Here is a 26,856-nt window from a genome sequence, read left to right as displayed (position 1 = left end):
TTTACCTTTTAGTCAACGCTTCTCTTTGTTTTTTTTTTTCCACCAAAGTCCCCAAATACACTCATTTTACGTTTAAACCTTTCACTGGGACGCTCTGTTTTAGACTCTTTTCTTCGTTTTAGACCTTTTTTTTTTTTTTTTTTTTTNTTTAATAATAAACCAAACCACCATGCGATTCGTTGCGTCACCGCCTAGTTTGGGCGATATTTCACCGTCTCCTTCACCATCCTCAGGTCTATCAGAGGAGATTCTTTCCGGTTCTTCGGATCCTCCTTTGGAGTTTAGTCCTCCATTGATCGCTATGGTTGTTGTTTTAGCCGCCGCTTTTCTTTTCGTGACCTACTCTCGTCTCATCTCCCGCCGTTTTCTCTCACCCCTTTTCCGACGTTTTAGACGGTGGCGTTCCCGTCGGCGTCGTCTCCTTCACTTATCTTCAGCTTCCTCTGCTTCAACTTCGTCATCCGATCTCCGATCCTTTTCCCCTTTCCCTTTCGACTCTTTCCATTACTCTTCTTACTCTCCCTACGGATTAGACGATTCCGTCATCAAAACGCTACCGCTATTTCTCTACTCTGCCGCGTCTTGCACCGGGAAAACAACGCTGGGGAAAACCTCCGCCGCTGATTGCAGAGACTGTGCCGTGTGTTTGTTGGAATTCGAGGATGGTGATTATGTAAGAACACTTCCGTTATGCTTCCATGCTTTTCACCTTGAATGCATCGATGAGTGGCTCCGATCCCACCCTAACTGTCCGTTATGCCGTACGGCGATTCTCGGATCCGCCGTCGCGGCCCCTGTTTCGCCGTTCGTTCCGTTGATGGCTCCTCGGATTCGTCCGATCCTCGACGATGATGATGACGAGAGCAACGCGATCATCATCCGCGGCGAATTCACACCGTCGCGGAGCAATTGGAACACTGATACGGCGGTGACGACGACGACGACGAACGATCAGGAGATCACAGCGTCGATGGAAGAGCAATCATCGCCGGCGATTTCTCGGTTCCGTGAGCTGAAGAGATCGTACTCATTCGAATCTGAATCAGAGAGAGTAACGATGGAGGAACCAGCGACGGTGTCTCCGTGGAGATACAGGAGATCTACATGGAACAAACGTCAATCACCGTTCGGTAACCTAATTTCGAAATCGAGAGTGTTCTCGTTCCGTTACTACAGAAACACGAAGTCACCGTTCTTCCGGCGGAGATCATCGGCGGGAGTGTTTTTCCCGATATCGGAACGGATTCCAGCGACGGGAAGCTCGTCGCGGCGGACGAAATCGATGACGAGTCCGATGTTTTTCAGAACAGCACCGCACTCGTCGAGCCGGTTAAGATGTGGAGATCCAGAGGCACTGTTATCGCCGGAGAGATGGAGGGGAGGGACACGTGTAGGGTAGAGATGTGAGATGAAAATTGGACGGTGGTGATGATGATGATAAAAAAATTGAACTGGAAGGAGAGAGCATTAATGGATTGTGGGGTTTAAAGCATTTAATGGAATTAAAATGCACGAAACAGAGAAGATGGAGAGTTTCAGAACTTGCTCTCTGCTCAGCTCACTCAGCAAGGTTCGTTTTTTTTTCTTTTTTTTTTTTTTTCTTTTTTTCTATAAATTAAAATAAATAAATAATAGCCATACCTTTATTTCACCTCTCTTATTTAATGCTGCTAAAATACGGATTTCATTTATGAATTATATAACGTATTGTCATAGAGAAATATTTCAATAATGTATATGCTTTTGAATTTTCCTGACTTAATACGCTTTGTTTTACTCTCTAATCTGTAGACCCAGAGACGCCAAAGACGATGAAGGGTTTGGAGCATGTTGCGACGACGTTTTGGCTGATTCGTTTTTTTTTTTCTTTTTCTTCTTACTCTTTGAGTTCTCAAAATGCATTAACTTCCAGAGCTGCCAAAGTTATTATAGAAACGAAGTCAACAAACCCATTTACAATTTCGTTTCTATACTAACTTTATTAGTATTATATATCGTCGGTGGCTTATTGTTTTTTTGTTACCGGGACTTTATGTTCAGTTTATTAGCTGTCGATTTCTCTTCAATTTTTGTCCAAAAAATAACTGATAGTTTATTACATTTTGATGAAATGAGATAAACACTGAGAAGATCTGGAGCTAACAAGCGTCCCTGTTGTTCACTAAGATTTTAATATTATGGGCTTTTTAGTATTGTTATTCGGGTTTTTTTAGTAAGAAAAACAGAACAAGGTTTAGGAGATCGCTGAACGTTACTTACCGTCATTGTAGTCTTCCTGGTGCTTGATCTAAAGCTCAGGTTACCTTACTCAGCGATATCTCTTGATCCTTGCCTGGTACGTTACAATATACGAAACAAGCAAAGCTGTAAATTAAGTAATTTGGGGGCTGTTTTTTGGTCCAATATTTGCAACTTTTAAGGCGTGAATTTGTTAGATATAGAGAAATTTGCAAAATACCATGCTTGGCTTAATTGGTAGAACTTGGAAGGTGAATTGGGTGAAAAAGAAAACTCAAAGAAGAGACAAGGTGAAAGAAAGCTTAGTACATGTTTTTCTGTATCACCTTATATCATTGAGTTAGAAAAGCTTGAAACCGGAAGAACATGACCAAGACAAAGTAAGAGCAAAAACACACACTCAAAGGAAAGAGATTACATGTAGACGGTGTTTTAGTTACCTCTTATCTTGTTTCCCTCCAGCTTGCTCGATTTGAACCAAACTTGGAACATAATTAAGAAGAGCTGGGCGACATTCATCAATTTCATTTACTCCCAAATTCAGATGAGTGACTACATTATCCTCCCCAACAATGTAGATCATGTCCACGTCTACCTTTACGTCAATTGCGGTCTCACAAAAAATGGCGACTTTCTTCTCCTCCCCTAACAAGAAAGGTACATCATACAAAATGTGAAGATCAGGGCTCAAATCCAATACTAAGACCTTGCTCCAAGACACCACTTTGGTGGTCTCCTCATCAATCACATTTGACACCCATATCTCAGTCTTGGAATGTCTATCTCGCTGCAACAACATAGAAAGTTTCTCTTCTTTAACAACGGAAAGACTAGTAGTCTTAAAACGACGAGTCTGATAAGGAAGAGGCACAGGTACAGATCTCTCCTTTGAAAAATCAAATGTGAGCAAGGATGTGATCCAAGTCGTTTTTGTTACATCTCTAACGAACCAATAAGTATTCCCCTTCAAAGACACGCAGAGTTCAGGGAATCCAATGTTCCCGCTTGGAGCCATGTTATCATCATCAAGAATCTTCCACGACTCAGACCTAAAATCGTAGATTTCAAAATACTTGGTACCACGATAATAGCTCAAGACTTTGTACCTCTTATTATTATTATTCCAGGATGTGTTGCCGTAGTAGCAGTACCCGAGACCAAAGCTGCGGCCTTCGTTGCGAAATTTACCGGTTCTGATCCACCTGGTTTCACCCATCAAAGGGTTCCAAACCAAGACTCTAGATTCGTCGAACTGGGAGGAGCATAACAACAAGCCGTCGCAGTGAAAGACTCGAGTTACATTGAATCGAGCTGCTGATGAGTTCTTAGAAACAGGATCGACCAGCTCAGTTTTCAACTCTATAGATGGACTACCAATTCCATGGAGATTGATACTAACCGGAAAAATCTTGTTGTCATTTCTCAACAATAGAGGTATCAATTGTTTTATGGATTTATCGAAATGCTTACTTGCGAATCTCCGATCATCTTTGATTAAACGGTTCCACGCTTTGCAAGTAGATCGTAATCGTTTCAGAGAGGTCGCTGGAACGCGACACAGTATCTCCTCTACCAAATCCTTTGGAAGCAGCTCCGGTATCGTCACTGCCATCTCTGAATTTTACCAAATCTAGGGTTTCCTCTCCTCCCCAATTTAGTAATTTCGAACAGTTTGAGTGATAATAATCTAACAAGGCCCAATCTAAAGCCCATATGTTCGGTTGATTCCCAAAATAATTACAGTAAGAAAAACAGAACAAGGTTTAGGGTTTTGGAGAAGAGAACGCAGAGAAACATGTTTCCAGGAGTGTTCATGCAAAAGCCAGAGAAATCCGTGGCACTCAAGGAATTGAAGAGCCATGTTGCTTTATTCGCCGCCTGTGTCGTTCTGATCCGTTCTGCTACATACGTCCTCTCTTATTTCTCTGATTCCATGGAAGAGCTCAAGATCGACCTCTAAAATTTCCATTCAACTATTTAGGGTTTCAGGTCAGTTAGTTTTGCTTATAGAGTAATAGTGTCTCTCTTTCAATTCGCATATTGACCTAAAGAAGTTAATTAGTAATTGCAATGTGATAATTTAAATGGATAAGTATACTATGTGATGAGATCATGAGACTTTAGTTTGAAAATTGAGTTGTAGAAATAATCATCTTGGATGTTCTTGGCAGCTTCAAGTTTCCATCTTTGGCATAGAAACCTTAGGCAACCAAATTTTCCCATGAGATCATATTGAGCATCGAAGTTCTTGTAATAGCTTATTACTTATTAGATTGAATATATTTGATAAATTATCTCGTCTGGAGCTAGTCCTTAGAACTGTTAAAGCTTTCCTCTGGTGTTGAATATAATCAAAGCATGTATAACCCTTGATTTTTCTCTGTTTTTTTTTATACCTTTTGTGTTGCTAGCTTGCTTAGCTTTGTTATTCCTCTTTGTGCAGTAGTGAAGCAAGAGAGATCGATGCAGCGGTTTCTTGATGTCCTGTGTTCATTTACACAATCTTGTTTAGGATTTCTTTTGCCAAACTGAGACATGGTATTAGAAAAGATAATTTGTGTTCTCATCTCATGGATTGTGACTTCTGATCTTACTTAATTTAAACAATCCGATGATCAAACAATGGCAATGATTCTCATTGATTCTCATAGTTTTGAGTGGAAGAAGTCTAGTGGATAAATCAACAACAAGGTCACCAGCTTCTTCTTCTTCCTTTGTGACTGTGAGGTGTGAGTCCTCTCACTATTAGTTTCAGCTCTCTAGTTTTGTTCTCTCCTATGTTCTTTGAATTTACAGTTAAGTCCCACACTCTGTAACCGGTGTTTTTTTTTTTTAACCCATGGGAGTTAATTAAGTCTTTGGATTCTGTTCTGTCACAGTTCTTGGGTTCAATGATTCAACTTGTTTGAGTTCTAAACCTAATTTAAATCTCATAACTGGATAAATTGACACAATAGGAAGTTCTTCGATTCATCTCTCACATCACATTACATCATATCAGATGAAAAAAGGAAAACAAAAACCTCTGTTCATGACTCACGTTTTCTTCTCAGAGAAGTAACCCGAATCTGAAATCATGTGCGACCCAATCTATGGAGAATCTACCGTGTTTCTTGTTCCGACACTGCTGGATTCTATCTCTTGCTTCACAAGGCAAAAAGTTCCCGATCATGTCGAGAACACCGACGTTGCAAAGTTCAGTATCCTTGGCATATAATTCGACGAGCTTCGGTAAAAGAATCTTGTTGTCTTTGGAAATTCCTAGGTTTGATGTCACATACTCTTCTCTACCGCATTCTAGCTCCATCATCACGTTCTTGGGCGTATATATACGAACCTAAAAGAAGAGTGTTTAAAACGTAATCTTTCAATATGAATAGCGTGTAATATAAGAAACGATGTTGAGTCAGGGGATTCGCTTACTGATGGATCTGACAAGTTCCCCGAGCAAAGAGCAAAATGAAGAAGAGGCTCAGGGTGAGTTATAGCATAATCTCTTCCCAAATCTCCAGCTTTACCCTTTGATCTTGAAGCAAACAAGAACCTAAATACCTGCAAATACCCATATATCATATTATTAGCCCTCATCAAGTCAAGTCAAATTTTCAGAATGGAAATCAATCAGAGAGACTTGCCTGTCCTGGACGAGAGACACGGCAACCAAGGATTGAAGTCTGAATGGTATCTAAGTTCAAGCTTCGACCTCCAACGTTGTACGCAGCCTATATTACACAATAGAAAACCCCTAGTCATTGTTAATTTGCCGATGACTTGTGTCCCAAGTAGTTTTCAATGTAAGTAAGATTACCCCTACCTTCAGCAACCCTGATACCCTTTTCATACTGTTTTTAGGGTTCCCATAGACAAGTATCGACTGCAAAAGAGACAATAACAAAAATCCAAAGTAGCTAGTTAATGTATAGAGAGATTTATCAAGATCATGTAATGTTAAAAGAAGGTTTACTTTTAAGAAAGTAACATTACATGCATAACCAGAGAGTTGTGTATGTTGATCCAGAAAGCAAGCTTTTCTTCATGATTTAACCTCCTTGGATTCACTCCTTCTAACTTATTAACAAGTGACCTAAACATTTTGAATTAATTAAATAACAGAGTTAACTTATATAAACCAAAAGAAGTTAATATTTTGTAAGAGCCTGAGACTGAAAAACCTGAAATGTTTCAAAGCAGGTTCAACTGCATTTAACTTCTCCGAGTCTCTACATATCGATTTCACCATTAATAATTTGTCGTAAGGTCGGCTAGTGATCTTCAGAGGCTCTTTCCCGCGGAAAGGGCTGCTTGATTCTCGATCATTTTCGACTACTAGTGATTTTGGATCTGTGAGTTGACGAAATACTTCCGAGATGCACTTGACCATCTCTTCAGACAAACTATTTGGTGATTCATGAACGTTTTCAGAAACATATGTCCCCATCAACGCATTGATATCAGATTGCTGCAAGCGTGAAAATGTAAATCACCATTTAACTTAAGCATGTTAATTAACCAAGATTTTTAACTGTCTAACACAGTTTCGTTTACCTCAAGCATTGAGAAAGGAAGAGAGCGATGATATGATGAGTCCATTGCTTGAGGAGACATTCTAAAGGAATAGCCTGAACAATGAGACAACGATGAGTGGCTGCGGAATATTCCAGAGTCTTCTAGAACTTTCTGAGGGCTGCAGACTGAGTTTTTGGGTGAATCAATGAGTTTAGTGCACCCAAGAACAGCCTCTGATCTCTCTTTCCCCTCTGATTTGAACTCAGATGTAATTTTGTTGTTGAATAATCTCCGGTATAACAAAAGAAGATATGTTTCCAAGTACATAACTTGCAGCTCCAAACCCGCGATTTCTCTCACCAGTTTCTTTGCTTCCTAAATCAAGAATTTATAAAAACCTTCTCATCAATCTTAGGCAAAATATTTAAAGGGGACTTACTTGTGTTCTAAGGTAGGAAAAGCTTTAGAAAAACCTTAGGGATAGAGGAATCTTCATTTTTAGAATCTTCCAAGAATAGTTTGCGTCGAAGGACTGTCTCCATTTCACGCCGTACTAATACTTCATCTTCTTGAAGCAACAAATCAATCTGCAGAGAGAAGAAAGTAAGAGTTTTGAGATCTGTTTTGAATTTTCTTAGAAAACCTAAGAAAATCTTGTGAGAAAACTTTATTAGAACCTCATCACTTGAGACTCTCCTGGCACTGGGATGTAACTTTCTGGACTTTAGAAGAGATTTTAGCTGTTCTATCTCTCTCTGCAACAATTCATCCTAAAAAACCAAAAACATAAGTTGATTTGATGAACAAAGAGATTAAGAAAAAGATTTAACTCTTTTGAAGTATCCTGACCATGTCGAGTTTGTAAAGGGCTTCACTCGATTTCTTGTTCTTGAGAGAGTTTTTGGGGACCGGATCGCTGGAAAAGAACAGAAACTAGGTAAGACAAGACTCGTAAATGATATATAAACTTATGAAAGAAGAAGAGACAGAACCTTCGAGAACGTTTGTGACTCAAAGTTGTTGTCGACTTCATGAGTGTTTGAAGAGTCTTCTTTCTTCTTTGTGTGAAAAATGTTGAAATCCCCCGCCTAATGTATTTTAAAGAGTTTTGTGTTGTGTGATAAACTCAGAAGTAAAAACTAGTAAACAACCCAACAGCTGAAAAATCACTGGAAACAGAGCATTAAATGAGAGATATAAAACAATTTAGATAGTGACAAAAGAAAAGTTACTGAAGAAGAAGAAGAAATGAAAGGTTAAAAGAACAGAAGAAAATTGCAGTGAAAAAGCACTATACCACGAATGGAATGAGACTACTCCCTAGAAATAAGAATCATATATACAAAGTGTACAATCTTTTTTTTTCCCAAAAAAATTTGATTAAAAAATTGTGAAAAAATATTTAACTGTGATATTTATAAATTTTCTATCTGTTCTTTTACCTAACATCTTTGTGTTACAATAAATGACTTTTTTTACAAGCAATACATATTTTTAGGATTTAGATCTTATATGTATCTAACTTGTTATTGGATGATAAAATCATCTGCATGGTCGTTAAGTTTAGTTATCTGATTATTTCATCATTAATAAACCAGTCCGATCTTGGAAAGAAAATGCCTTTGATTGAGATTGACACACTTTAATGAAATAATGTAAAGTATCCTAAAATAAAACAAAATATGTGTCTCTTTTTGGGGTATTTTGCATCAAAAGAAACAAACATTATGTAATTATTGGTTTGACATCGGGTCTGATGTTTTGTAAAGGCTACTTTTTCTATGCCAGCATCACATACAGAGAGGACAGCATACAAATCGAAGATTTACTGTTTCTCTTCGTGTTAGTTCTTAAATCGGTTTCTCTTTACGCTAGATTCAAAATTTAAATTATTTGGAAGTTGGAACATCCATGGTTGTATTCGTACGCTAATCTTATGTTGTAGTGACAAAATGATACAAACACTTCAATATGTACTCATAGACTGCTGCTCATAGTACTTTCCGAGGGAGAGCTATTAACATTTGGAACAGTTAATTTATAAATAAATATAAGTAGATTTTTTAAGGATATATATGTAGTTCCAACTTCCACGTTATTTATATGGGTTGCATACTAGTCAAGAGGACCATTATATTTTCTAAACCTCCACTAAAATTCAAACCATATAATCGCATTTCACGAGTATATAAAAAACATCTTTTGACAAAGCATTATCCGGAAAGAGTTACTAATGGTAAACAAGAAAAGGTATTTAGTGGATGTCTTTTGGTTAAAGAGATGGAGTGGCAAGCACCAAGGCACTTGATTGAAATGGTAAAGAAAGGCCTTAAAAGCGATGAAAGGTGAGAAGGTGCAAAAACCCTTTTTCTATAAGAAAGCTACCATACGTAACATGGAGAATTAGAGATTCATATTTAATAACTAAAGCCCGTACTTATTTAAAAAAAAATATTTTAGATAGTACTCATTATTCAATGCTCTTAACTGACTAGTCTTCAATTGCCAAGGACACAACACAAGTTTTTTGGCGATTGGATCAATCAAACATTATTTAAAGAAAAACATCTATACAAAATGTTGTTAGAGTTGGTTTTGTTTGGAAGTGTTCCATATATGTGACTAAACGTAAATTCCAAGTGTTTTCAGGGAAATAGATAAAGAGAATCCAAGAGAGATGATTTAGCTAATAGAAGATTCATTTTTGGTATTGTGTTCTTCGTTGTGACTTCCTAAGTTTCTGTTCCGTAGTTTTCGCTCCAAGACATAAGCGACAACTCTTCTGTCTTCGCAGTTCTTGTCTCGATCGCCACAATTTTCAACACAACTAAAAGACTAAGACTAAGAGTATTGACACTTCTTACCATGCAGAGTAATTTAGTATACATCCATGAATGGTTATTACCAGTAAACATACACTTAAAAACTTCCCCAATTTTTTAATACTAAATTTGTATACAAACACAAAGTTGATTGAATAAGAATACAGAAGATAGATATATGAAAACCTAAAGTAACGTTGAGAAATTTGGGTCATATAATATATGAGAAAAGGAAACAAATGGGTTACCACATATGATAGTTGGACAGGAGAAATAAAAGTAGAACTCATAAGGCATATTGTATTACTCTACAAATAAGCTCACTGATTCATACCTGCAAAACTGAATTGCCCCATCTCTCTCTCACTCACTGTTTAGAATCTGTAATAAACAACAACAAGAAGAATCTCCAGGATTTAAGAGGCCAATTCTCGTTTCACATAACTAATGATTGATGACTGGAGATGGAAGTGGTGAAGTTGGAGGCTTCATGTCCTCGTACCTGCAAACATTTACGTTTCTCAGGTCACATAAGAAGAAGTAATAACAATGGGTACACTTAGAACCAGCATGCTATGCTCTCTGTATATCTTACATTGTGTAAGGTGATAAAGGTCTTGGCTTTGGCTGAGCTGGATTGTCTCCTGAAGCAAGGGAAGTGTCTACATTGCTAACAACAGGTACTGCTTCCGGTGCAGAAGAAGATGGAGTAGTGTTCCTGACAAAACAAAGCGAGAAAACCCTTAATATTGAAGTGATTGATTTCTTAACTATACACACTTTAAATTTGGTATCTAGATACTTACACACTTCCATCAACTGTTTCCAACACATCATTATTGCCTCCAGGCAACTCCGAGTTGTCTTCTGCAGCTGCTGTTATCTCAGATGCTGCTTTCTTGGGACCGGTTGATGCAGGAGTTGGTGAGGTTGGTGGTTTCAGGTCATCGTAGCTGCAAAACACAGTATAGATTCATTGAAGTAAAAACGGATCACAAGCAAATTAGATGTACACATAGAGGATATACATAACAGAAGACGAAAAGTTGTTACACTGCATAAGGAGAAAGAGGCCTCATTCTTGGTGTGGCTGGTGTTTCTGTCTCGGTAACACTTGTTGCAACTGCTGTCTCAGGGGAACTTGTCGCAAATGCTGTCTCAGGGGCACTTTTCGCAACTGCTGTCTCAGGGGGACTTGTCGCAACTGCTGTCTCAGGGGGACTTGTTGCCACTGCTGTCTCAGTGACACTTGGTGCAACTGCTGTCTCAGTGACACTTGGTGCAACTGTTGAGCTTTTATCAGTATCAGAATCGGCTAGACCAGGCAACAAAGAATCAGTTTTTCTGGTACCCGAAGCTTTAGGACAGGGTGACGAAGGTGGTTTCAGATTTTCATAGCTGCATCACAAAAAGACCAAGCAGAAAAAGCATCAAACTTTTGAAGTTAGTACCTGCTCACACATTTATTACTCCAACTGTAATGATAACAACAGAAACTATAGGCGCGCATAATCAATTTTGAACCTAGTGGCTCCTGAATAGAATAAAGCCGCAAAGTTAATAAGGTTTTACCAGGCATAAGGGGAAAGAGGCCTCTGTTTCTCTTCCTCAGCTTGCTTAACTTCTTCTTCTACAGCTTTCTTTACTTCTTCTTCTTCTTCTTCTTCTTCTTCTTCTTCTACTGGGACATTTGAGATACTATCTGGCACTACTTTGGCCTCCACAGGAACCTGAGTGGCATCTACCTCCTTAGATTTGGCAGTACCGAGTGATGTGGTCGAACTTGGAATAGGAGATGTTGGAGGTTTCAAGTCTTCGTAGCTATATTATATTCACAAAACAAAAAAGGATCAATACAAGCCAAAAACAAACAATGTCATGTCAACAAGTCATTTTGAAATCAAAACCTGCTCACACATTTATTACTCCGACTGTAATGTTAGCAATATAAATTGTAGGTGCACATAATCAATTTTCAATCTAGTGGCTCCTGAATAGAATAAAGCCGCAGAGTTAATAAGGTTTTACCAGGCATACGGGGAAAGGGGCCTCTCTTTCTTTTCCTCAGTTTGCTTTACTTCTTCTTCTTCTACAGCTTGCTTTACTTCTTCCTCTTCTACAGCTTGCTTTACTTCTTCTACTAGGACATTTGAGATACTATCTGGCACTACATTGGCCTCAACAGGAACCTGAGTGGCATCTACCTCCTTCGATTTGGCAGACCCGAGTGATGTGGTCGAACTTGGAATAGGAGATGTTGGAGGTTTCAAGTCTTCATAGCTATATTATATTCACAAAACAAACAATACAAGCCGAAAACAATCAATATCATGTCAACAAGTCATTTTGGTTACATATTTGATTATTTCCGTTGAGGAACAAGTTGTCTTACGCCGCATAAGGAGACAGTGGCCTAGGTTTCACATCTTTTTCTTTTGGAGGTGCTTCATCCTCCTTGGGAGCTGTTGGCTCTTGAGTGACAGGCTTAGTAGGGACTGGTTTGACCTCTTTGGCTGCAACTGATTCCTGTCCACAGGGGAAATGAAGAGAAATAAAGATAATCATCATATCAGAAGAGATAGATGATCAAGATCAAAAAAGAGAGGAAAAGAATGCAATATAACCTTTGGTGGAGGCACATAAGGACGTTTGGAAGGAATCTTTTCAAGAAGCTTTTCCATTGAAGTTAATGGAGCAGTTGTTTCAGCAACCACTTCCACAATCTTGGAGCAAGAAAGTCGAGGATTCTTTGCCATACAAGCGAGCAATTCTGCAACCTGTAGATCAATAACAAGGAAGCAAAAAACAAATCAAAGCTCTTCTTCATAATGTGGTCATATCACTGTGTCAGAGACGAGGAAAAAATATGTATACCTGGAGATTTGAGACCTGACCACCAAACAATGTATCGTCTAGAGAAAGAGTTAGATTATGAGTTTCTTTGTATGCATCTGTGGGCCTCTCCATTCCTCCAGGCCTAACTATCTGATGATATAAGACGGAAAGACAAAAATTTCAGACATGATACAATAGAAAGAGTCTCTGAAATTGTAGGTTTGGTTTAAGATAATTTGTGAATCACTCACTGCGTAATTGAGACCACTTTCAATCAATGCTTCTTCAGCTTTTCTCTTCCAGCAAAGAACTCCCCAGAATAGGCTTCAAATACGAGATGTTTAGAATTAGTCATATATATATACCAAGAACATGCCATTAAGTTATATATGCTTCTCTAATAAAAGTGTGTAATGAAAGAATTTACAGACTTACTTGAGAATAGCAGCGGGAAATCCAAATTTATTTGTCCCCAAGGATGTCACCAAAATGAAGTTATTAACTTTTGCAGATTTTGCTGCTCATAATACCATAAGAGGCAATGATGAAACAAGAAAGAGGAAATAAAGAGAGGATAGACAAATTAAACGCTTTGAGCTATATTATTCTTACCAGCATCAACAAGGTTTTTGGTGGCTAGGTAATCAATCCTGTAAGGGCCGGTAATATCAGAGATCTCTTTCTCGCTAGCACCGATACAGCATATAACCACCGATGCTTTTCCCAATGCAGGCTTTATTGAATCTTTTTTCTCCAAGTCACATTCCACAATTTCAAGCTTTTCTACAGCTGGGCTAAAAACACAGACACTGCCTGTTACTTTGCTACAATGAGATCATTGCACATAAATCAAAACATTTAGTTCTTACGTTGAGTTCCTTCATCAGTGTTCTGGAGCTTCATTCCCTTAACACTCTGCAAAGTATTAAAAACATCACTAAACATGATGAATCAATTGACTGTAACATACATTTAAGTAATAATGTAAGTCATACTTGCACTAGACTTCCTGCTCTCTGAGCACTTCGAACTCCAGCTCTAACCCGAAATCCGAGCTTCAGTAGTTCTCTGAGAGAAAGAGGACATTGGATAGGACACTTTAACCAACCAGCATTGCGAATTATATAATTCAAACTTAAAGGGGAAGCAAGAAACTAACCTCACAGTTCTAGAACCAACTTTACCAGTTGCACCGGCTACAAAGACAGTGTCTTCTTCTTTGGAATTTACGTTCATAGGGCTTGCTTCTGTTACTGCAGAGCTTGCTCTTATAGGACCTTTGTTCAATTACAAATAAGGGAGATGAGTAAATGTAAAACTTCTAGATCATCAATACCAGAACTGAAGACTTGGGAAACAAAAGCATTGAAGAAAACATCAGCAACAAACAAGACCCAAATCACGAAAAAGCAAGTAAAAACAAAACCAACAGTTGCAATTCGATAGACGAATTTATAACAAAAGTGCGGATTTGCAGAAATAGTAAACGAAAAAAATCTTGAAACTATTTATGTAGTACCTGAAGCCCTGAGGCTAAGATCGAAAGACCTGGACTTTCCAGAAACCGAGTGATTCTTTAAACCTGAAAACCTGACTCTCCGATTGGTCTTCCATCTTTGGAGAAGAAATCCTTTTTTGCTGGGAATAGAGGGTATTGTTGTGAGAGGTGGTTGCCCACGGAGAAAACAAGTTCCTTCCATTGTTGTTAGTTAGTCTTCTTCTTCTTCTTCTTCTTCACTAGCTCGTACTTATGCACATTAACTTTGAATTTTTCAGACACTAGAAGAACGCTGTCAGACAAGGAATCTTAAAGAAACAAAATTTTATCTTATGGGATACAATGGAACGTCAGATAGAAAGAGTTCGGCGTCTGCCACTGCATCTTGATATCATGGGACCCACATAACATTACAAGCGACCAATCAGGAGTTGTGGTTACAATGCTGACATGGCAAGGCTGGTTCGGTTTGGTTTTGTTTGGTTTGGTCCAAAGTCCAAACATATTCATTCGCACTTTGAATAGTTTTTTTTTGGCGTTGGCTTCTTATATATGCACTGTAACAGATTGGCGTTTACTTTCTCCAACTGCTTATATGCAATTAGATGAGTAAGTTTTGCCTTCTTAACATCACTTATGAGTTATGACCAACACAATCTCTGTAAATAATTGGATTAGCTTTTCTTTTGTTAAGAGTGAAAACTATTCATAACTTTCAATAGATTAACTTCAGATTCATCAATTATACAACTAATCAGGATTTCACCATCTGATCAACATCACCAAAAAGCACCTACACTACAGCGAGATAATTATGTTCTCAGTTACCACATCCCCTGTTGATGGCTGCTGCTACGTCTGCTAAACACAATTCTCGACCCTGAGTGAGTTGAGTTTGCGCCTGGACTGCAAAACTGCAGCAAGAGGAACGGTGGTTTAAAGCCTATCCAACCGAAAAGGTAAGGAAAATAGACTACGGTAGATATAACTAATCAAGATGCCTAACAAGCTATAAATCGTATTGGTCAAGACAGAGAAAATGTAGCAGCACAAAATGGGTTCCAACTTCCAAGAACTTAAGAATGGAAAATCAAGATGCCTAACAAGCTACATTGCCACACAATAATCTCTTATACCGTAAGAGATGGTACTATTAAAAGTCAAAGGTCGATGATTTATTCCAGAAACGCATCAAAAGTCAATTCTCATGCAGTTCCACAAAAACTAGCTAAAAGGTACCAAAAGAACACTACTCTGAAGTCTGAACTAGCAAGCGAAACAAGACCTGGTACAATTAATCAAAGAGAGCAAAAACTAAATCACCTTAGGAAGACGAAACAGGGGACTGCTCAGCAGTGGAGGAGGAGGAGGAGGAGTTGAGAGCAGCAGCAGCAGCAGCCTGTGGAGAATAAATGCGTGCTTTCTTTATGATTTCTGAAACAATCCAATGCTTATGCTTGCTCAAAGGCCTTGAAGGATCCAATTTCACCTGTATTTTTAATATAACCATTCAAGTTTCCCTTTTTAAGACCAACCTAATAAACAAGGAAACACAAACAGGCAAGTCTACTTCCAAATGTTTTGAGTTCAAAAACATTACAAAAATGCAAAGCTTTCCCTAAACCAAATGTATCTCAAATTCACCACAAAAATAAAAGGGAAAATTACTTACACGATCGCCGATGTTACAGGAGTCCTTTTCATCGTGAGCCATGAACTTGGAAGTGCGTTTGACATAGCGATTGTAAAGCCTGTTGTGGAATAGTCTATCGACGGCTACAACCACCGACTTCTGCATTTTGTTCGACACCACCGTGCCTATCACTGGCTTCATTTTTTTTTTAATCCTAAACGAGCTCTGGATTTGAGTCAGAGAGAAGAATCTCACAACATCCAAGACGAGGGAGAAACGGTGAAAGAGCTTCTTCTCCTCTGGTCTTAGGTTTTTTTTGATGGGCCTTTGATCTTAGCCCAATATACTCTGGTCCATATATGTGTAGAAGTTAACCGAACCGGCCCTCCATACTAAACCCGGTTCAAAATCAACAAAAAAAAAAAGATAAAATCGAACCGGGATGAGATGAAAGAGTGAAGAATCGTCGGATATGGCTGTTATTGCTTCACTTCATCTTCAACCTCTCTCCTCTTTCTCGTCGTCGTCTTCTTCTTCTTCTCCTCCTCCTCCTAGCTCTAAACCTCTCTATCTCAAATTCCAAACCTCGCACCGTGAAAACCTTAGACACCTCTCTTCTCTCGGAATCGTTCCTCAGAACCCCCGACTCGCTCCTCCGGCGAATGATCTTCCCGTTATCCTCTCCGCCGTGAACTTCCTAAAATTGAAAGGATTCTCCGACGAAGATTTCCCACGCCTCGTCTTCCTCTGCCCACAGCTCTTCTCTCCCACTTTCGACATTTCTAAACTCGATCCCGTCTTCGATTTTCTCACCGGCGAGCTCGGAGCTTCAGCGGAAGAATCCAGGGGCTTAATCGTAAATTGCCCCAACATCCTCCTCTCCGACGTAGAGTATTGCTTGAGACCGACGCTTGTTTACCTTAAGGAGCTAGGGCTACGGAATCTGAACCGAGCGAGCAAGACGAACGCTCACGTGCTGAACACGAGGGTTGAGAAGCTAAGAGGTAAGATGAGATTCTTGAAGAGCATAGGGTTCGAACACGACGAAGCAGCCAGAGTCTGTGGGAGAATCCCCGCGATATTTGGATACAGCGTTGAAGATAACTTGAGACCCAAGTTTGAGTTTCTGGTTTATGACATGGAAAGAGAATTGGAAGAGCTCAAGAAGTTTCCGCAGTACTTTGGGTTTAGCTTGGGGAAGAGGATAAAGCCAAGGCATTGGCATTTGAAGAAGAAGAACGTTAACGTTTCGCTTAGTAGAATGTTAATGTGGGGTGATCAGAAGTTCTACTCTAAATGGAAGCCATGAGAGCAGAGTTACTGCTCTTCCCCTGTTTTCACATCTGTTAGTATTCAAATCTGTATTTAGAAATCTGAAAGAAAAAAAAAGATTGCATTGCATTTCAAAGAAAAGTGATTCTGAATCATATGGAAAAATGTTGAGAGAATCAACGAATATCCAAATCCTCGGGTTTCCATCACAGACTCTCTTTTAAAGTTACTGACGAATTACAAGATCGATATCGGCACCAACTTCTGCAATCTTGGCTTCCTTGGAGGCTTTTGCTGATTTCGCAATGCTCTCCACATCAAAATCTATAGCTATCTTCTTCACGAGACCTTCAAGCATCTGTTGTTTCAGAAACACACACCGTATCAATATTATGTAATTAACAAGAAGATATATTACTCTCTACTTGTTTGCGGAAACTAACCAGTGACCCGATTGCTACCAAACTCCGGAACTTGGAATCGACATCTGCAGCTTCCTCTTCTGCAACCTGTATTAACTTAAATCTTTTAGCACAGAAACGATAGTAAACTATTTCGTACATTGGTCCCCTCCCATTTTATTTTGATCTAAGAGATTTGTGCAAAGTAATATAGACAAATAAAACAGCTGAGATTCAACTAATTGGCGAGATATGAACTGGTTATATGCAATGATAGTTAAAATCACCAAGTTTAGACGCACCTGTAATGCTGCTGAAAGGACTTGGGCTTGACCTTCTTGATCCTTCTTCTCTATTAACAGCACTGCATAACTGAGGTAAAACAAAAGCATAGATTACGGTCTGATCTTCTCACAGAGAGTACAATAGAATTTAGCTACAATTTGGCATGAATCTAAGTAGAACAAAATTAATCTAAGAGAGATCTTACTTGAGAAGCAATGTCGAATATGCCAACTGCAGATTCTTATTTGGGGATGCATAACAGTTTGAGAAGGCATCAAGAATCTGTATTGATGGACACCAAACACAAAAAAAGATGAGTACCCATAAAACCACTTCTTTAATATAGTCATAATAAAACACACAAACACAGATGTCCTGTCACTATGACAGATGTATTCATTCAGCTATGGACACTAGACACAGGAACCAAAAATTCCTCCTCAAGAACATCACAGACTCTAATTATTATGATATAAAACCATATAAATGAAATAGTACTTACTTGACTGCGATGCGTCTGTAGCCAGTAATGAAATGAAGAATTCTTGAATAGATTAACCAGGACACGAACAGTTGTTAAAAGATTTGCAGGAAGAGCTGAATCTTCTGTGACTTTCTTTATCAAATCCAAAAGCAGATCTGAATGAATTATAGTAACAGAGAGATACCAGTTAATAAAGGGCATTAGCTGGTACTTTCGTTAATGTTGAGAAAGCATAGCTTCACGGGAGAGATGATTACCATTGTTGTTTTCCACATGCTTAATAAGTAGACTTGCTCCGTGAGGATGCAATACAAGCATCCTGACTATATCAGTAGCTGTATATTCAAAAACCATAGATGTAAGAGCTTGACCCAAAAGAAAAACAAAAGGTTATCCAACAATAGACGCAATAATAAAGTGGCTTCATAATATTAAGAAACGTATGGCTACCATCAGATGCTCAGTATGTAATAACTTATTCTGTTTGACTAATTGATTGGTAAAAGAAGACGAACCAGGAAACATCATTGTAGGTGGCCATGCTTGTAGCACTTTCAAAAGCAAAGCAATATCCATGTCAGCAAAATTGGTGGAGTGGTAGTGTGATGTGTCCTTGAGTATAGTAATGATTGCGCCTACTCTGGATACTTCGAGTTCTGTCAAGGACTTGTCACTATTTGCCTTCAAAAGATGGAAAAGTTGTAGAAACATAAAAACCAACAATAGTATAAGTAAATAATCATTAAATCATTTTGTGCGCCAAACGTTAATACTAAAAGCTTACCGAGTCAGATCGTAAAGTAGTATTAAATTCTGTCATCTTTTTCAGAATCCCGTCATATTGAGCAACATCGAAAACAAGCACACCTTTCTGGAGAACATAATGAAAGAAACAAGGATCAAAAGCTAGAAACATTAAACTGTAATGAAGAAAGAATTCCGGCGTACTTTCGGAATGTGCTTGTATAAAGGTTTTGCCGAAGTTGCTGCAACAGAGAAGAGTCAAAGCATGAGGCAACACAAAAATATTACGAGAAACAGAGATACTTTATGGAAATTTAAGTAATATGTGAAAAATAACACAGATAGTGTTGTTCATACCAGCTGTATGTGATGGTTGCCCAGGCACATAAGCATTTGCTGTTACACAAAAAATGGCAAAACACAAAATTAAAATAAAATCTTAAAAACAAACTTTCAGACCAAATATTTTCAAAAACATGTGATTTTTTACCGCCAGTGAAGGGATCACGAAACGATGGATTAAAGTTGAAGTCTTTCTGCCCAGAATTTTGTAAAATAAATTCAACAATCTGCTGCCGATATGCAAAGGGAAGATTCTCTTTCAGAAGCCACTTGTCAGCTGCATCATAAGGATTGTCTGCCAAACAAGAAAAGATTAAAGTATCATAAACTGAAGCAGTTAACTGTGGTTGCACTTGGAAGCAAAACAAGGCGAGTAAGTGCATTCAGGTACCTGATCGATTGTAAGGTAGCTTGCGGATAGGTTCCCCATCACCAATGTCAACATCGAAAACTGAGATAAGAAGAAAAAAACTAAGAATTCTATTCAATTCGATTTTACAAGAATCTGAAGTTTCAGTAATAGGTCAGAATCTAACCAAAATCATATTGAACTCCATCGAAAATTGGACGGTCAGCCACACCATCTGGGCCATCAACAACCTCGCCAATCTAAAAAAGGCATGCAGTGAGAACTCAAATCCATTCTACCACATAAGGACAACCTCACCAATCCGTTCATATGCAATCAAATGTTAGAGAGAAATCTATCTCATATCATATCCTTACTATCCACTTAAGATATACTGGTATTCCTACTTCAAAAGGACTAGAATTCAAAATCAGAGCCACCTTTTCTCCCAGGTTTTGGGTGCCACATTAGATCAAGCACTCTTTAAATTCATTTAAAACCTTCGCTACTAGCACTGATTGACGATTTCTGGCAGTATATGCTATCATTTTATGACCGGACGGCATGCTCATTCATGGAAACTTGCAAGCCTTCATCCGATGGTAACTTTTCAAAAAAAAGATAAAAGTTCATTCTCTGGACTTACTTTGTCCCATCTCTGCTCTTTCATATTCCATGCATAAGCAACACCATTGTCTCCTTCCCTTACTACTTTTGTCTGGCCATCACTGGTACCTGAGAAATATACATCAAATACGAGAAGATGATGTTACAACTTACAAGAATGCCCAGCTTAATCTATTCAACTTTAATTGCCAGACATCATCAATTACAGCTGGGAAATTATATATGTATTCTCTTGTGATCTCTTTAAAACTTAACCTTTCTACTGTATAATAAAAGTCAATAATACAATAAATGGATAATAAGTGGTACCTGGTGACGTCAGAGAATCAAGTCCCGGCAGCTCGTCAAGTTTCAGTCCGCCAACCTTTTTCCTGAGATAAAGAACAGCACGCATATACTTTGCAGTTACTGTATATTTTGAGTATAAAAGAAGTGAAATCGTACCCCGTAAGCAGGTCATATAATTAAAAAATCATGACATTGCCACATGAAAATACTCAATGGACACAAAATTTAATCGATAAGAGTTGAGACAACCATAAATGATCAGATTACCTGCTCAATTTGTACTCAGAAATTTGGGAATCGTAAGCATCAATCTCCATCTGATCTGCAATCACGCCTTGACGTACTGTCCAAACACGAACCACTCCATCTGAACATGCTGTCACAATATCCCCGCTTTCCAAAAACTTGGCATCCCAGACACAGCCTGGGTGTTCCAAACTCTGAACGCAGACTCCATCTGTACCAGACGATAGCAACAAAGTAAGAACAACATCTCAACCTATAATAAACAAATATGCTCTAAAACCAAAATGTCGGTCTCGTTTCCCTAGTGATATCAATAATAACATACAGCAGACCAATCTTTGTAGCATTTCAAATGGGTTTCTGATCACTTGATACTGTCCGAGATGCTAACAACTAACTTTCCATAGGCAGTAACTAAGTAAACACATTTATAACGTCTTCCACAAAGAATGTGATATAAGAGTCATCTTTAATAGTTAAATTCAGCTTAAAGAGCGAGCATCATACTTGAAATTGGAGAGATATTTTCTAAACTAAAACATCTCAGACCTCAGAAAACCTAGAAAACTGTAGAACACAAGTGAAGAACAGCCAAGACATCAATAGATACAAAGGAACCCATTATCACCTTTCCATATCTTGGCATGGCGATCTTCACTGCCACTAACAATAAGACCAGATGAATGTGCGTCAACTGAATAAACAATGGAGGTGTGGCCAACCATCTCCAGAAGAACTTCCCCACTTAGTGCCCATAACCTGATTGAACTGTTAGAAAAAAAAATATATATAGTGATTTACAAAGGTATGAAAGACTGAAAAAGAGAAAACCTAAGCATCATATTTAAGATCAACACATATAATCCTCAGATCCAAAACTTATCAAGTTCATGCAAAAGATAACACGATTCGAATTAAGCACATAAGGATTCACTTGGACAATGGAATTCAGTAAGGCATGAGTTTGTTGGAATCAAATAACTTACCCATCATGTGATGCGGAAAGAAAACCTAAATCAGGCATCACAGCTAACCCTCTAACAGTATCTGCATTGCAAAAATATAATTAATTGCATAAGACAATAGTTTCTCCAATAAAAAGGAATTCCTGACAACAGGCAGTGTCTTTGCACTTTACAAGACAGCTATCTCAGTGCACCTAGTGTCATATTCTATCTTATTTTCGATATGTGGTGTCTCATACTGCCAAGGAATTTCCAGAGATATGGAAATCTGAGAGAGGCCAACGAATTTCACCTGTATGCCCTGAAAGAGTTCGCAGACTAGTTTTTCCCTTCCAGAGTTTGAGACTGGCGTCACTTGAACCTGGTAATAGCAAAAATGACTTCAGTGAAAACTATGCTATCAAGCATGATCAAGGAGAAGTCTATGCATCTTAAGGCCAACCAAAAAATCATTAACATAAGCTTGCAGACCAATCAAATTAGGAAAAAAACAATTGATTAAGGAAATATTCGACATCAAGAAACTAAAGAAAAACAGAACAATCAAATTAGCTGGATGATGTACCTGATACTAGCTCACCAGATGGCAACTTTATCACAGCCTGGACAGGCGACTGGTGTGCCTCCCAAGATTCAACAAGCTGGCCGTTTCTCCATCGTTTCAGAGTTCTTCAGATAACAAAAATAAACGGGAACTTAAGTTACACTACACAACAATAGGAGAGTAAATCATATTTTGATAGATCTCTTTACCCCCATATTACTAAAGCGAGTAAGCTACTCAAGACAATACACACAGGTAACACTGATAAAGCCCTTATGATTTATGGTTAAAAATCATAACATAATATCCCATATGGGAGATTACATTACTGGGAAACAGTGAAGGAAAACCGCAGGCTAATACATTCACTGGATACTAAGCAAGAAACATTATTGTCTGAACAGTTTAGTAAGTTTCATACTAAGGAAATTACATGAACATGAGAGGGACTTACTGGTCAACCGAAGAGGACACAATGTCCTCGTTATCAAGAGTAACACCAGTGACTTGCATCTGATGACCCTTCAATGTCTGAATATTCTCTCCATTAATCAGGTTCCAAACAAAGACGAAAGTATCCATACTCCCAGAGATAAGTCTCCCTTCAGGGTAATCATCAGTTGGTTGAATCCATGCAAGTGGCCCAACGAAGCTAGTATGACCCAACAGAATCTTAGAAGATGTATACTTGCGTTTGTCAGATGGATCCAGTGACCAAACCCTTATGGTCCTATCTCTTGATGAAGTAGCTATATTCTCATCACTACAGACACATATCCCACGAACCTGAAGATGTTCCAATGTCAAAAATTACAGTTACTATTAAAATTACATTAGCTCAATAGCATAAGATACAGTTTGAATGAATTTAAAAACAAAGAACGAATCACACCCCTGCCGAAAACATTTGTATAAAATAATTCAATGTTGTCGGTTTGATCTATACCAACAAGTGTCATTAGAATTGTACATGTTAATGCCATTGACAAGCAAGGTTAAAACATGTAACCCTATTAGATACAATTCTCAAATTCAGTACCCAGTATATCAAATTATCTCTGAAAAATTCGCTGATACATACATTAACCTAATAAGAAAACTAATCAAAAACACACTAAATCAAATCAGCTCATAGGGTTGAAAGAAAAAAAAAAAATTGGATGCAAAGCGGAAGAAGGAAATCGAAATCACGAGGGTGAATACTAAAAACCCTTACAAATATAAGACTTAATATCAAAACCCAGGATAGAATTGATCAAAGAAGAAGCAGATTTTTCTGGGAAAAGAAGAAAAGAAGATCTTACATCATCATCGTGGCCACGAAGCTCGCACCTGAGCTTGTACTCGTTGAAATCGATATCCATGACTGAGGAAGGAGCAGCAGATTGAGAGATACCAAACGCCAAATTGCTGCGCGACTCAAAAGTGACTTGACGAAGGGAGAAAGAAGAACTGAGAATAGAGAGAGAAGAAACTAATTTCTATTTCCTTTTTTTTTTTTTTTTTCTTTTTATAATAAACGTATAATAATAATCTTTTTGGGCTTTAAAAGCCCGGCCCAATTTAGACAGACTGATTTTGTTTTTTGTTTTTTTTTTGGGTAGGATAATAATGAATGGAAAACAAACATGGTGACGTGTAGAATTTAATAATCACGAAAAAGGAGGGGACAGTGGTTTAAATTTCCTCATCTTCCTTTAGTACTTTCTACGAGAGAGAGAAGTGGCATAAACCGTAATTACACACCACCTCTGAACCCTTTTTCCACAAAACCATCGTAGTCCTTCATGATATTTTCCTCGGCCATTAAAAACCTGGAAGCTCAGTTCTGTGGTAAGCTGTCTTCTTCTATCTGGTCTGATTTTTTTATCAAAAATTTCTTTTTTCCAATAGTGGAGCTTTTTCAGAACAGCATTGCCCAATAGTAAAATTGTAATTACTCTGTGTTCTGATTTTTTTTATTTAATCCTGACTGGGATTTGAGCTTAAGTCTTGATTATCATGGTGAGACAATGTATCTATCTATGTGATGTGTCTGGAAAATAAAGCTTCTTCTTCTTTACTTTAATCCACCTTTTTAAGTCAGATCCTTCGATTCTGTTTTCAATTTTTTAATCTATACATTTTCTAACCGCTAGTGTTTTACTATTTAAATATACAAACTACTTCGCTAATCGATTCTTAATTTGATAAGTCTTGATCATTTACCATTGCAGGTGACTCTTATGATGCTGTAACCATACGAGCTCTGATAGTGATTCTGGTAACAGCAGATTCATTGCATCATCAAAGAATAGACAATAGGGAGAGGTTAAATAGATTTGTCTTAAGGTGTTTAAAATGGAAAAAAAGTGTGTACCAAGCTCTCATACATTGTCTCTGGTTAGAGTGTTGAGAGGAATCATATGTCTGATGGTGTTAGTTTCAACAGCTTTTATGATGTTGGTATTCTGGGGGTTCTTATCAGCTGTAGTGTTGAGGCTTTTCAGCGTACACTATAGCCGTAAATGTGTTTCCTTCTTCTTTGGTTCGTGGCTTGCATTGTGGCCTTTCCTCTTTGAGAAGATTAACAGAACCAAAGTTATCTTCTCTGGGGATAAGGTTCCTTGCGAGGAACGAGTGTTGCTCATTGCCAATCACCGAACAGAAGTTGATTGGATGTACTTTTGGGATCTTGCCCTGCGTAAAGGACAGATTGGGAATATCAAATATGTGCTTAAGAGCAGTTTGATGAGATTACCTCTCTTTGGTTGGGCGTTTCACCTCTTTGAGTTTATCCCTGTTGAGCGGAAATGGGAAGTCGATGAAGCAAACTTGAGGCAAATAGTTTCCAGTTTTAAGGATCCCCGAGACGCTTTATGGCTTGCTCTTTTCCCCGAAGGAACAGATTACACGTAAGCTTTCTTTCTTTCGAGTATCATTCTTGTTTAGAGACCTTTTCGTTAAAAGCATTTTACCTTGGAACTTTGTGCAGAGAAGCTAAATGCGAAAGGAGTAAGAAATTTGCAGCTGAAAATGGCCTTCCAGTACTGAACAACGTGCTACTTCCCAGGACAAAAGGTTTCGTTTCCTGCTTGCAAGAATTGAGTTGCTCACTTGATGCAGGTTTGTCTTTACTTTTTTTCTGGTTTGCATCAGTGATTTCACGATCCCTGATCCTTTCCTTCCCACTTTGACCAAGCAAACTCTTATGCAACATTTGCACTTGCAGTTTATGATGTGACCATCGGTTATAAAACCCGCTGCCCTTCTTTCTTAGACAATGTCTATGGTATTGAGCCATCAGAGGTTCACATCCACATTCGTCGAATCAACCTAACCCAAATCCCAAATCAAGAAAAAGACATCAATGCTTGGTTAATGAACACATTCCAGCTCAAAGACCAGCTGCTCAATGATTTCTACTCCAGTGGCCATTTCCCTAACGAAGGAACAGAAAAAGAGTTCAACACAAAGAAGCACCTCATAAACTGCTTGGCAGTGATTGCCTTCACCACCATCTGTATGCATCTCACCTTCTTCTCATCAATGATTTGGTTCAAGATTTATGTCTCTTTGGTCTGTGCCTACCTGACCACTGTTACACATTTTAATCTTCGTTCTGTTCCACTTGTTGAGACTGCAAAAAAAACATCAAACTAGTTAACAAATAAACTTTCATTGTTCTCAATCCAGATGATGGAATTGTTTTACTTGTGTATTTCGGGGTTAAGAACCGATCCACTTTCTACTTATGAAATGTAAGCTCAAGCTGCAATATACGACTAGCTATCTATTTAAGAATGTCTTCATACATTCATCTACACATGTTTGATCATAGCCTGGCAGATTGAGATAATAAAACACAAAATACAATCATAAGAACATTTGACTGCTACATAACTCATAGAGCCACTACACTTTTACCAACCAAAGACAGGATAAAAGACCAACTATTCACATTAATAAATTGTCAAATTGGGATAATGCATCCAAGATATATCAAGTACAAGAAATTACATACTGTATTGTTTTGGTTGCATATGAAAGCAATTAAATTGAATTTGAGGCCACCAAAGAACACCCGTGACAAGTTAGCACATTGGAACATAGTAATGCCAATGTCTCACGGGTCTTCTTACTCTAATAGTATATACTTATATTATATTTAAGTATCATAAGACAGCAAATTAAAAATATTTGATTCATTTTATATTTTTAGTATAGACCACCTTCGACATCCGATAATTACCCTACACATGCTCATGAATATGGATATTGAATAATATCAAAAGCACATGAAATTAGTTGTGAGATTAATCACAAGAGTACTGTCTTATATGATGCGAGGGACCCATGTTTTCATGTTAAAATGATAAATTTGTAGATCTAAGCTCAGTAGTAAAGTGCCTATCCTCTCTATATAAACCCTATGAAGCAGGTAGCGTAGCCTATCCTAAGCTAAGAAAAGAGCAAACCCATCCACTAGTTGCAAAACAATTGGTTAAAAACTCTCTCAAAGTACTCAAAGCTATGGAGCCAAACACTAAGCTTGTCGTTATTACCTTGATTCTTGCCTTGACACTCACGGCAGCAACCGGACAGAACACCTGCGGTATGACCATAGCTGGTCTGTACTCTTGCAAGCCCTACGTGCAGACTAAGAACCCATTGACCACCGACATTGATCCCTTGGGCCCTTGCTGCACTGCCCTGTCTAAGGCCGACTTCCCGTGTCTCTGCAAGGAGAAAAACAAATTCAATCCCTTTCTCAGTGGGATCGACTTTGGCCTTGCTG

The 26,856-nt window shown here is 38.3% G+C and overlaps 9 protein-coding genes across 12 annotated transcripts; 4 read left to right on the top strand and 5 right to left on the bottom strand.

Annotated features, from left to right (window-relative positions):
• LOC104765757 (RING-H2 finger protein ATL65-like) lies at positions 13–2,142 on the top strand. Its single transcript, XM_010489516.2, has 2 exons — positions 13–1,570; positions 1,792–2,142. The coding sequence occupies exon 1, from the start codon at positions 170–172 to the stop codon at positions 1,397–1,399; it is 1,230 nt and encodes a 409-aa protein (XP_010487818.1). The 5' UTR covers positions 13–169; the 3' UTR covers positions 1,400–1,570; positions 1,792–2,142.
• Positions 2,528–3,973, bottom strand: LOC109125097 (F-box protein ETP2-like). Its single transcript, XM_019241303.1, has one exon. The coding sequence runs from the start codon at positions 3,848–3,850 to the stop codon at positions 2,675–2,677; it is 1,176 nt and encodes a 391-aa protein (XP_019096848.1). The 5' UTR covers positions 3,851–3,973; the 3' UTR covers positions 2,528–2,674.
• On the top strand, positions 4,019–4,221 carry LOC109131019 (mitochondrial import receptor subunit TOM6 homolog). The gene has a single exon (XM_019241304.1). It carries the CDS (start codon positions 4,034–4,036, stop codon positions 4,196–4,198), a length of 165 nt encoding a protein of 54 aa, XP_019096849.1. The 5' UTR covers positions 4,019–4,033; the 3' UTR covers positions 4,199–4,221.
• LOC104765756 lies at positions 5,184–8,288 on the bottom strand. Its single transcript, XM_019241326.1, has 11 exons — positions 7,737–8,288; positions 7,594–7,660; positions 7,422–7,514; positions 7,218–7,331; positions 6,784–7,119; positions 6,411–6,697; positions 6,223–6,322; positions 6,053–6,112; positions 5,874–5,960; positions 5,662–5,790; positions 5,184–5,575 (listed from the first exon to the last, which is right to left on the bottom strand). The coding sequence occupies exons 1-11, from the start codon at positions 7,775–7,777 to the stop codon at positions 5,288–5,290; spliced, it is 1,602 nt and encodes a 533-aa protein (XP_019096871.1). The 5' UTR covers positions 7,778–8,288; the 3' UTR covers positions 5,184–5,287.
• Positions 9,759–14,234, bottom strand: LOC104765754 (protein TIC 62, chloroplastic-like). The gene is made up of 16 exons (XM_010489514.2): positions 13,921–14,234; positions 13,561–13,678; positions 13,397–13,469; positions 13,271–13,316; positions 13,014–13,190; positions 12,837–12,918; positions 12,653–12,725; positions 12,441–12,551; positions 12,191–12,343; positions 11,959–12,092; positions 11,595–11,846; positions 11,139–11,387; positions 10,620–10,964; positions 10,373–10,519; positions 10,162–10,284; positions 9,759–10,068 (listed from the first exon to the last, which is right to left on the bottom strand). Exons 1-16 carry the CDS (start codon positions 14,099–14,101, stop codon positions 10,011–10,013), a joined length of 2,322 nt encoding a protein of 773 aa, XP_010487816.1. The 5' UTR covers positions 14,102–14,234; the 3' UTR covers positions 9,759–10,010.
• Positions 14,603–15,842, bottom strand: LOC104765753 (30S ribosomal protein S17-like). Its single transcript, XM_010489513.2, has 3 exons — positions 15,572–15,842; positions 15,223–15,388; positions 14,603–14,813 (listed from the first exon to the last, which is right to left on the bottom strand). The coding sequence occupies exons 1-2, from the start codon at positions 15,731–15,733 to the stop codon at positions 15,224–15,226; spliced, it is 327 nt and encodes a 108-aa protein (XP_010487815.1). The 5' UTR covers positions 15,734–15,842; the 3' UTR covers positions 14,603–14,813; position 15,223.
• LOC104765751 (transcription termination factor MTEF1, chloroplastic-like) lies at positions 15,899–17,013 on the top strand. The gene has a single exon (XM_010489511.2). It carries the CDS (start codon positions 16,005–16,007, stop codon positions 16,839–16,841), a length of 837 nt encoding a protein of 278 aa, XP_010487813.1. The 5' UTR covers positions 15,899–16,004; the 3' UTR covers positions 16,842–17,013.
• On the bottom strand, positions 16,912–23,557 carry LOC104765752 (phospholipase A-2-activating protein-like). Its single transcript, XM_010489512.1, has 22 exons — positions 23,384–23,557; positions 22,534–22,865; positions 22,101–22,204; positions 21,828–21,896; positions 21,557–21,617; positions 21,199–21,338; positions 20,592–20,781; positions 20,346–20,407; positions 20,056–20,144; positions 19,597–19,669; positions 19,452–19,511; positions 19,209–19,355; positions 19,076–19,114; positions 18,923–18,960; positions 18,759–18,845; positions 18,490–18,655; positions 18,232–18,309; positions 17,993–18,129; positions 17,696–17,772; positions 17,508–17,577; positions 17,248–17,313; positions 16,912–17,162 (listed from the first exon to the last, which is right to left on the bottom strand). Exons 1-22 carry the CDS (start codon positions 23,441–23,443, stop codon positions 17,031–17,033), a joined length of 2,277 nt encoding a protein of 758 aa, XP_010487814.1. The 5' UTR covers positions 23,444–23,557; the 3' UTR covers positions 16,912–17,030.
• On the top strand, positions 23,768–25,818 carry LOC104765750 (probable 1-acyl-sn-glycerol-3-phosphate acyltransferase 5). Of its 4 annotated transcripts, none has more exons than XM_010489508.2 (4): positions 23,768–23,912; positions 24,296–24,973; positions 25,054–25,184; positions 25,291–25,818. In XM_010489508.2, exons 2-4 carry the CDS (start codon positions 24,420–24,422, stop codon positions 25,719–25,721), a joined length of 1,116 nt encoding a protein of 371 aa, XP_010487810.1. In that variant the 5' UTR covers positions 23,768–23,912; positions 24,296–24,419; the 3' UTR covers positions 25,722–25,818. The 4 variants fall into 4 exon arrangements, with proteins under 4 accessions (XP_010487810.1, XP_010487811.1, XP_010487809.1 ...); XM_010489509.2 differs by lacking the exon at positions 23,768–23,912 and adding an exon at positions 23,921–24,011; XM_010489507.2 differs by lacking the exon at positions 23,768–23,912 and adding an exon at positions 23,921–24,083.

Source organism: Camelina sativa, chromosome 19 (genome assembly GCF_000633955.1).
Source record: "Camelina sativa cultivar DH55 chromosome 19, Cs, whole genome shotgun sequence".
In the NCBI taxonomy this organism is placed as follows: domain Eukaryota; kingdom Viridiplantae; phylum Streptophyta; class Magnoliopsida; order Brassicales; family Brassicaceae; genus Camelina; species Camelina sativa.
This window is presented reverse-complemented; position numbering and strand designations above follow the sequence as displayed.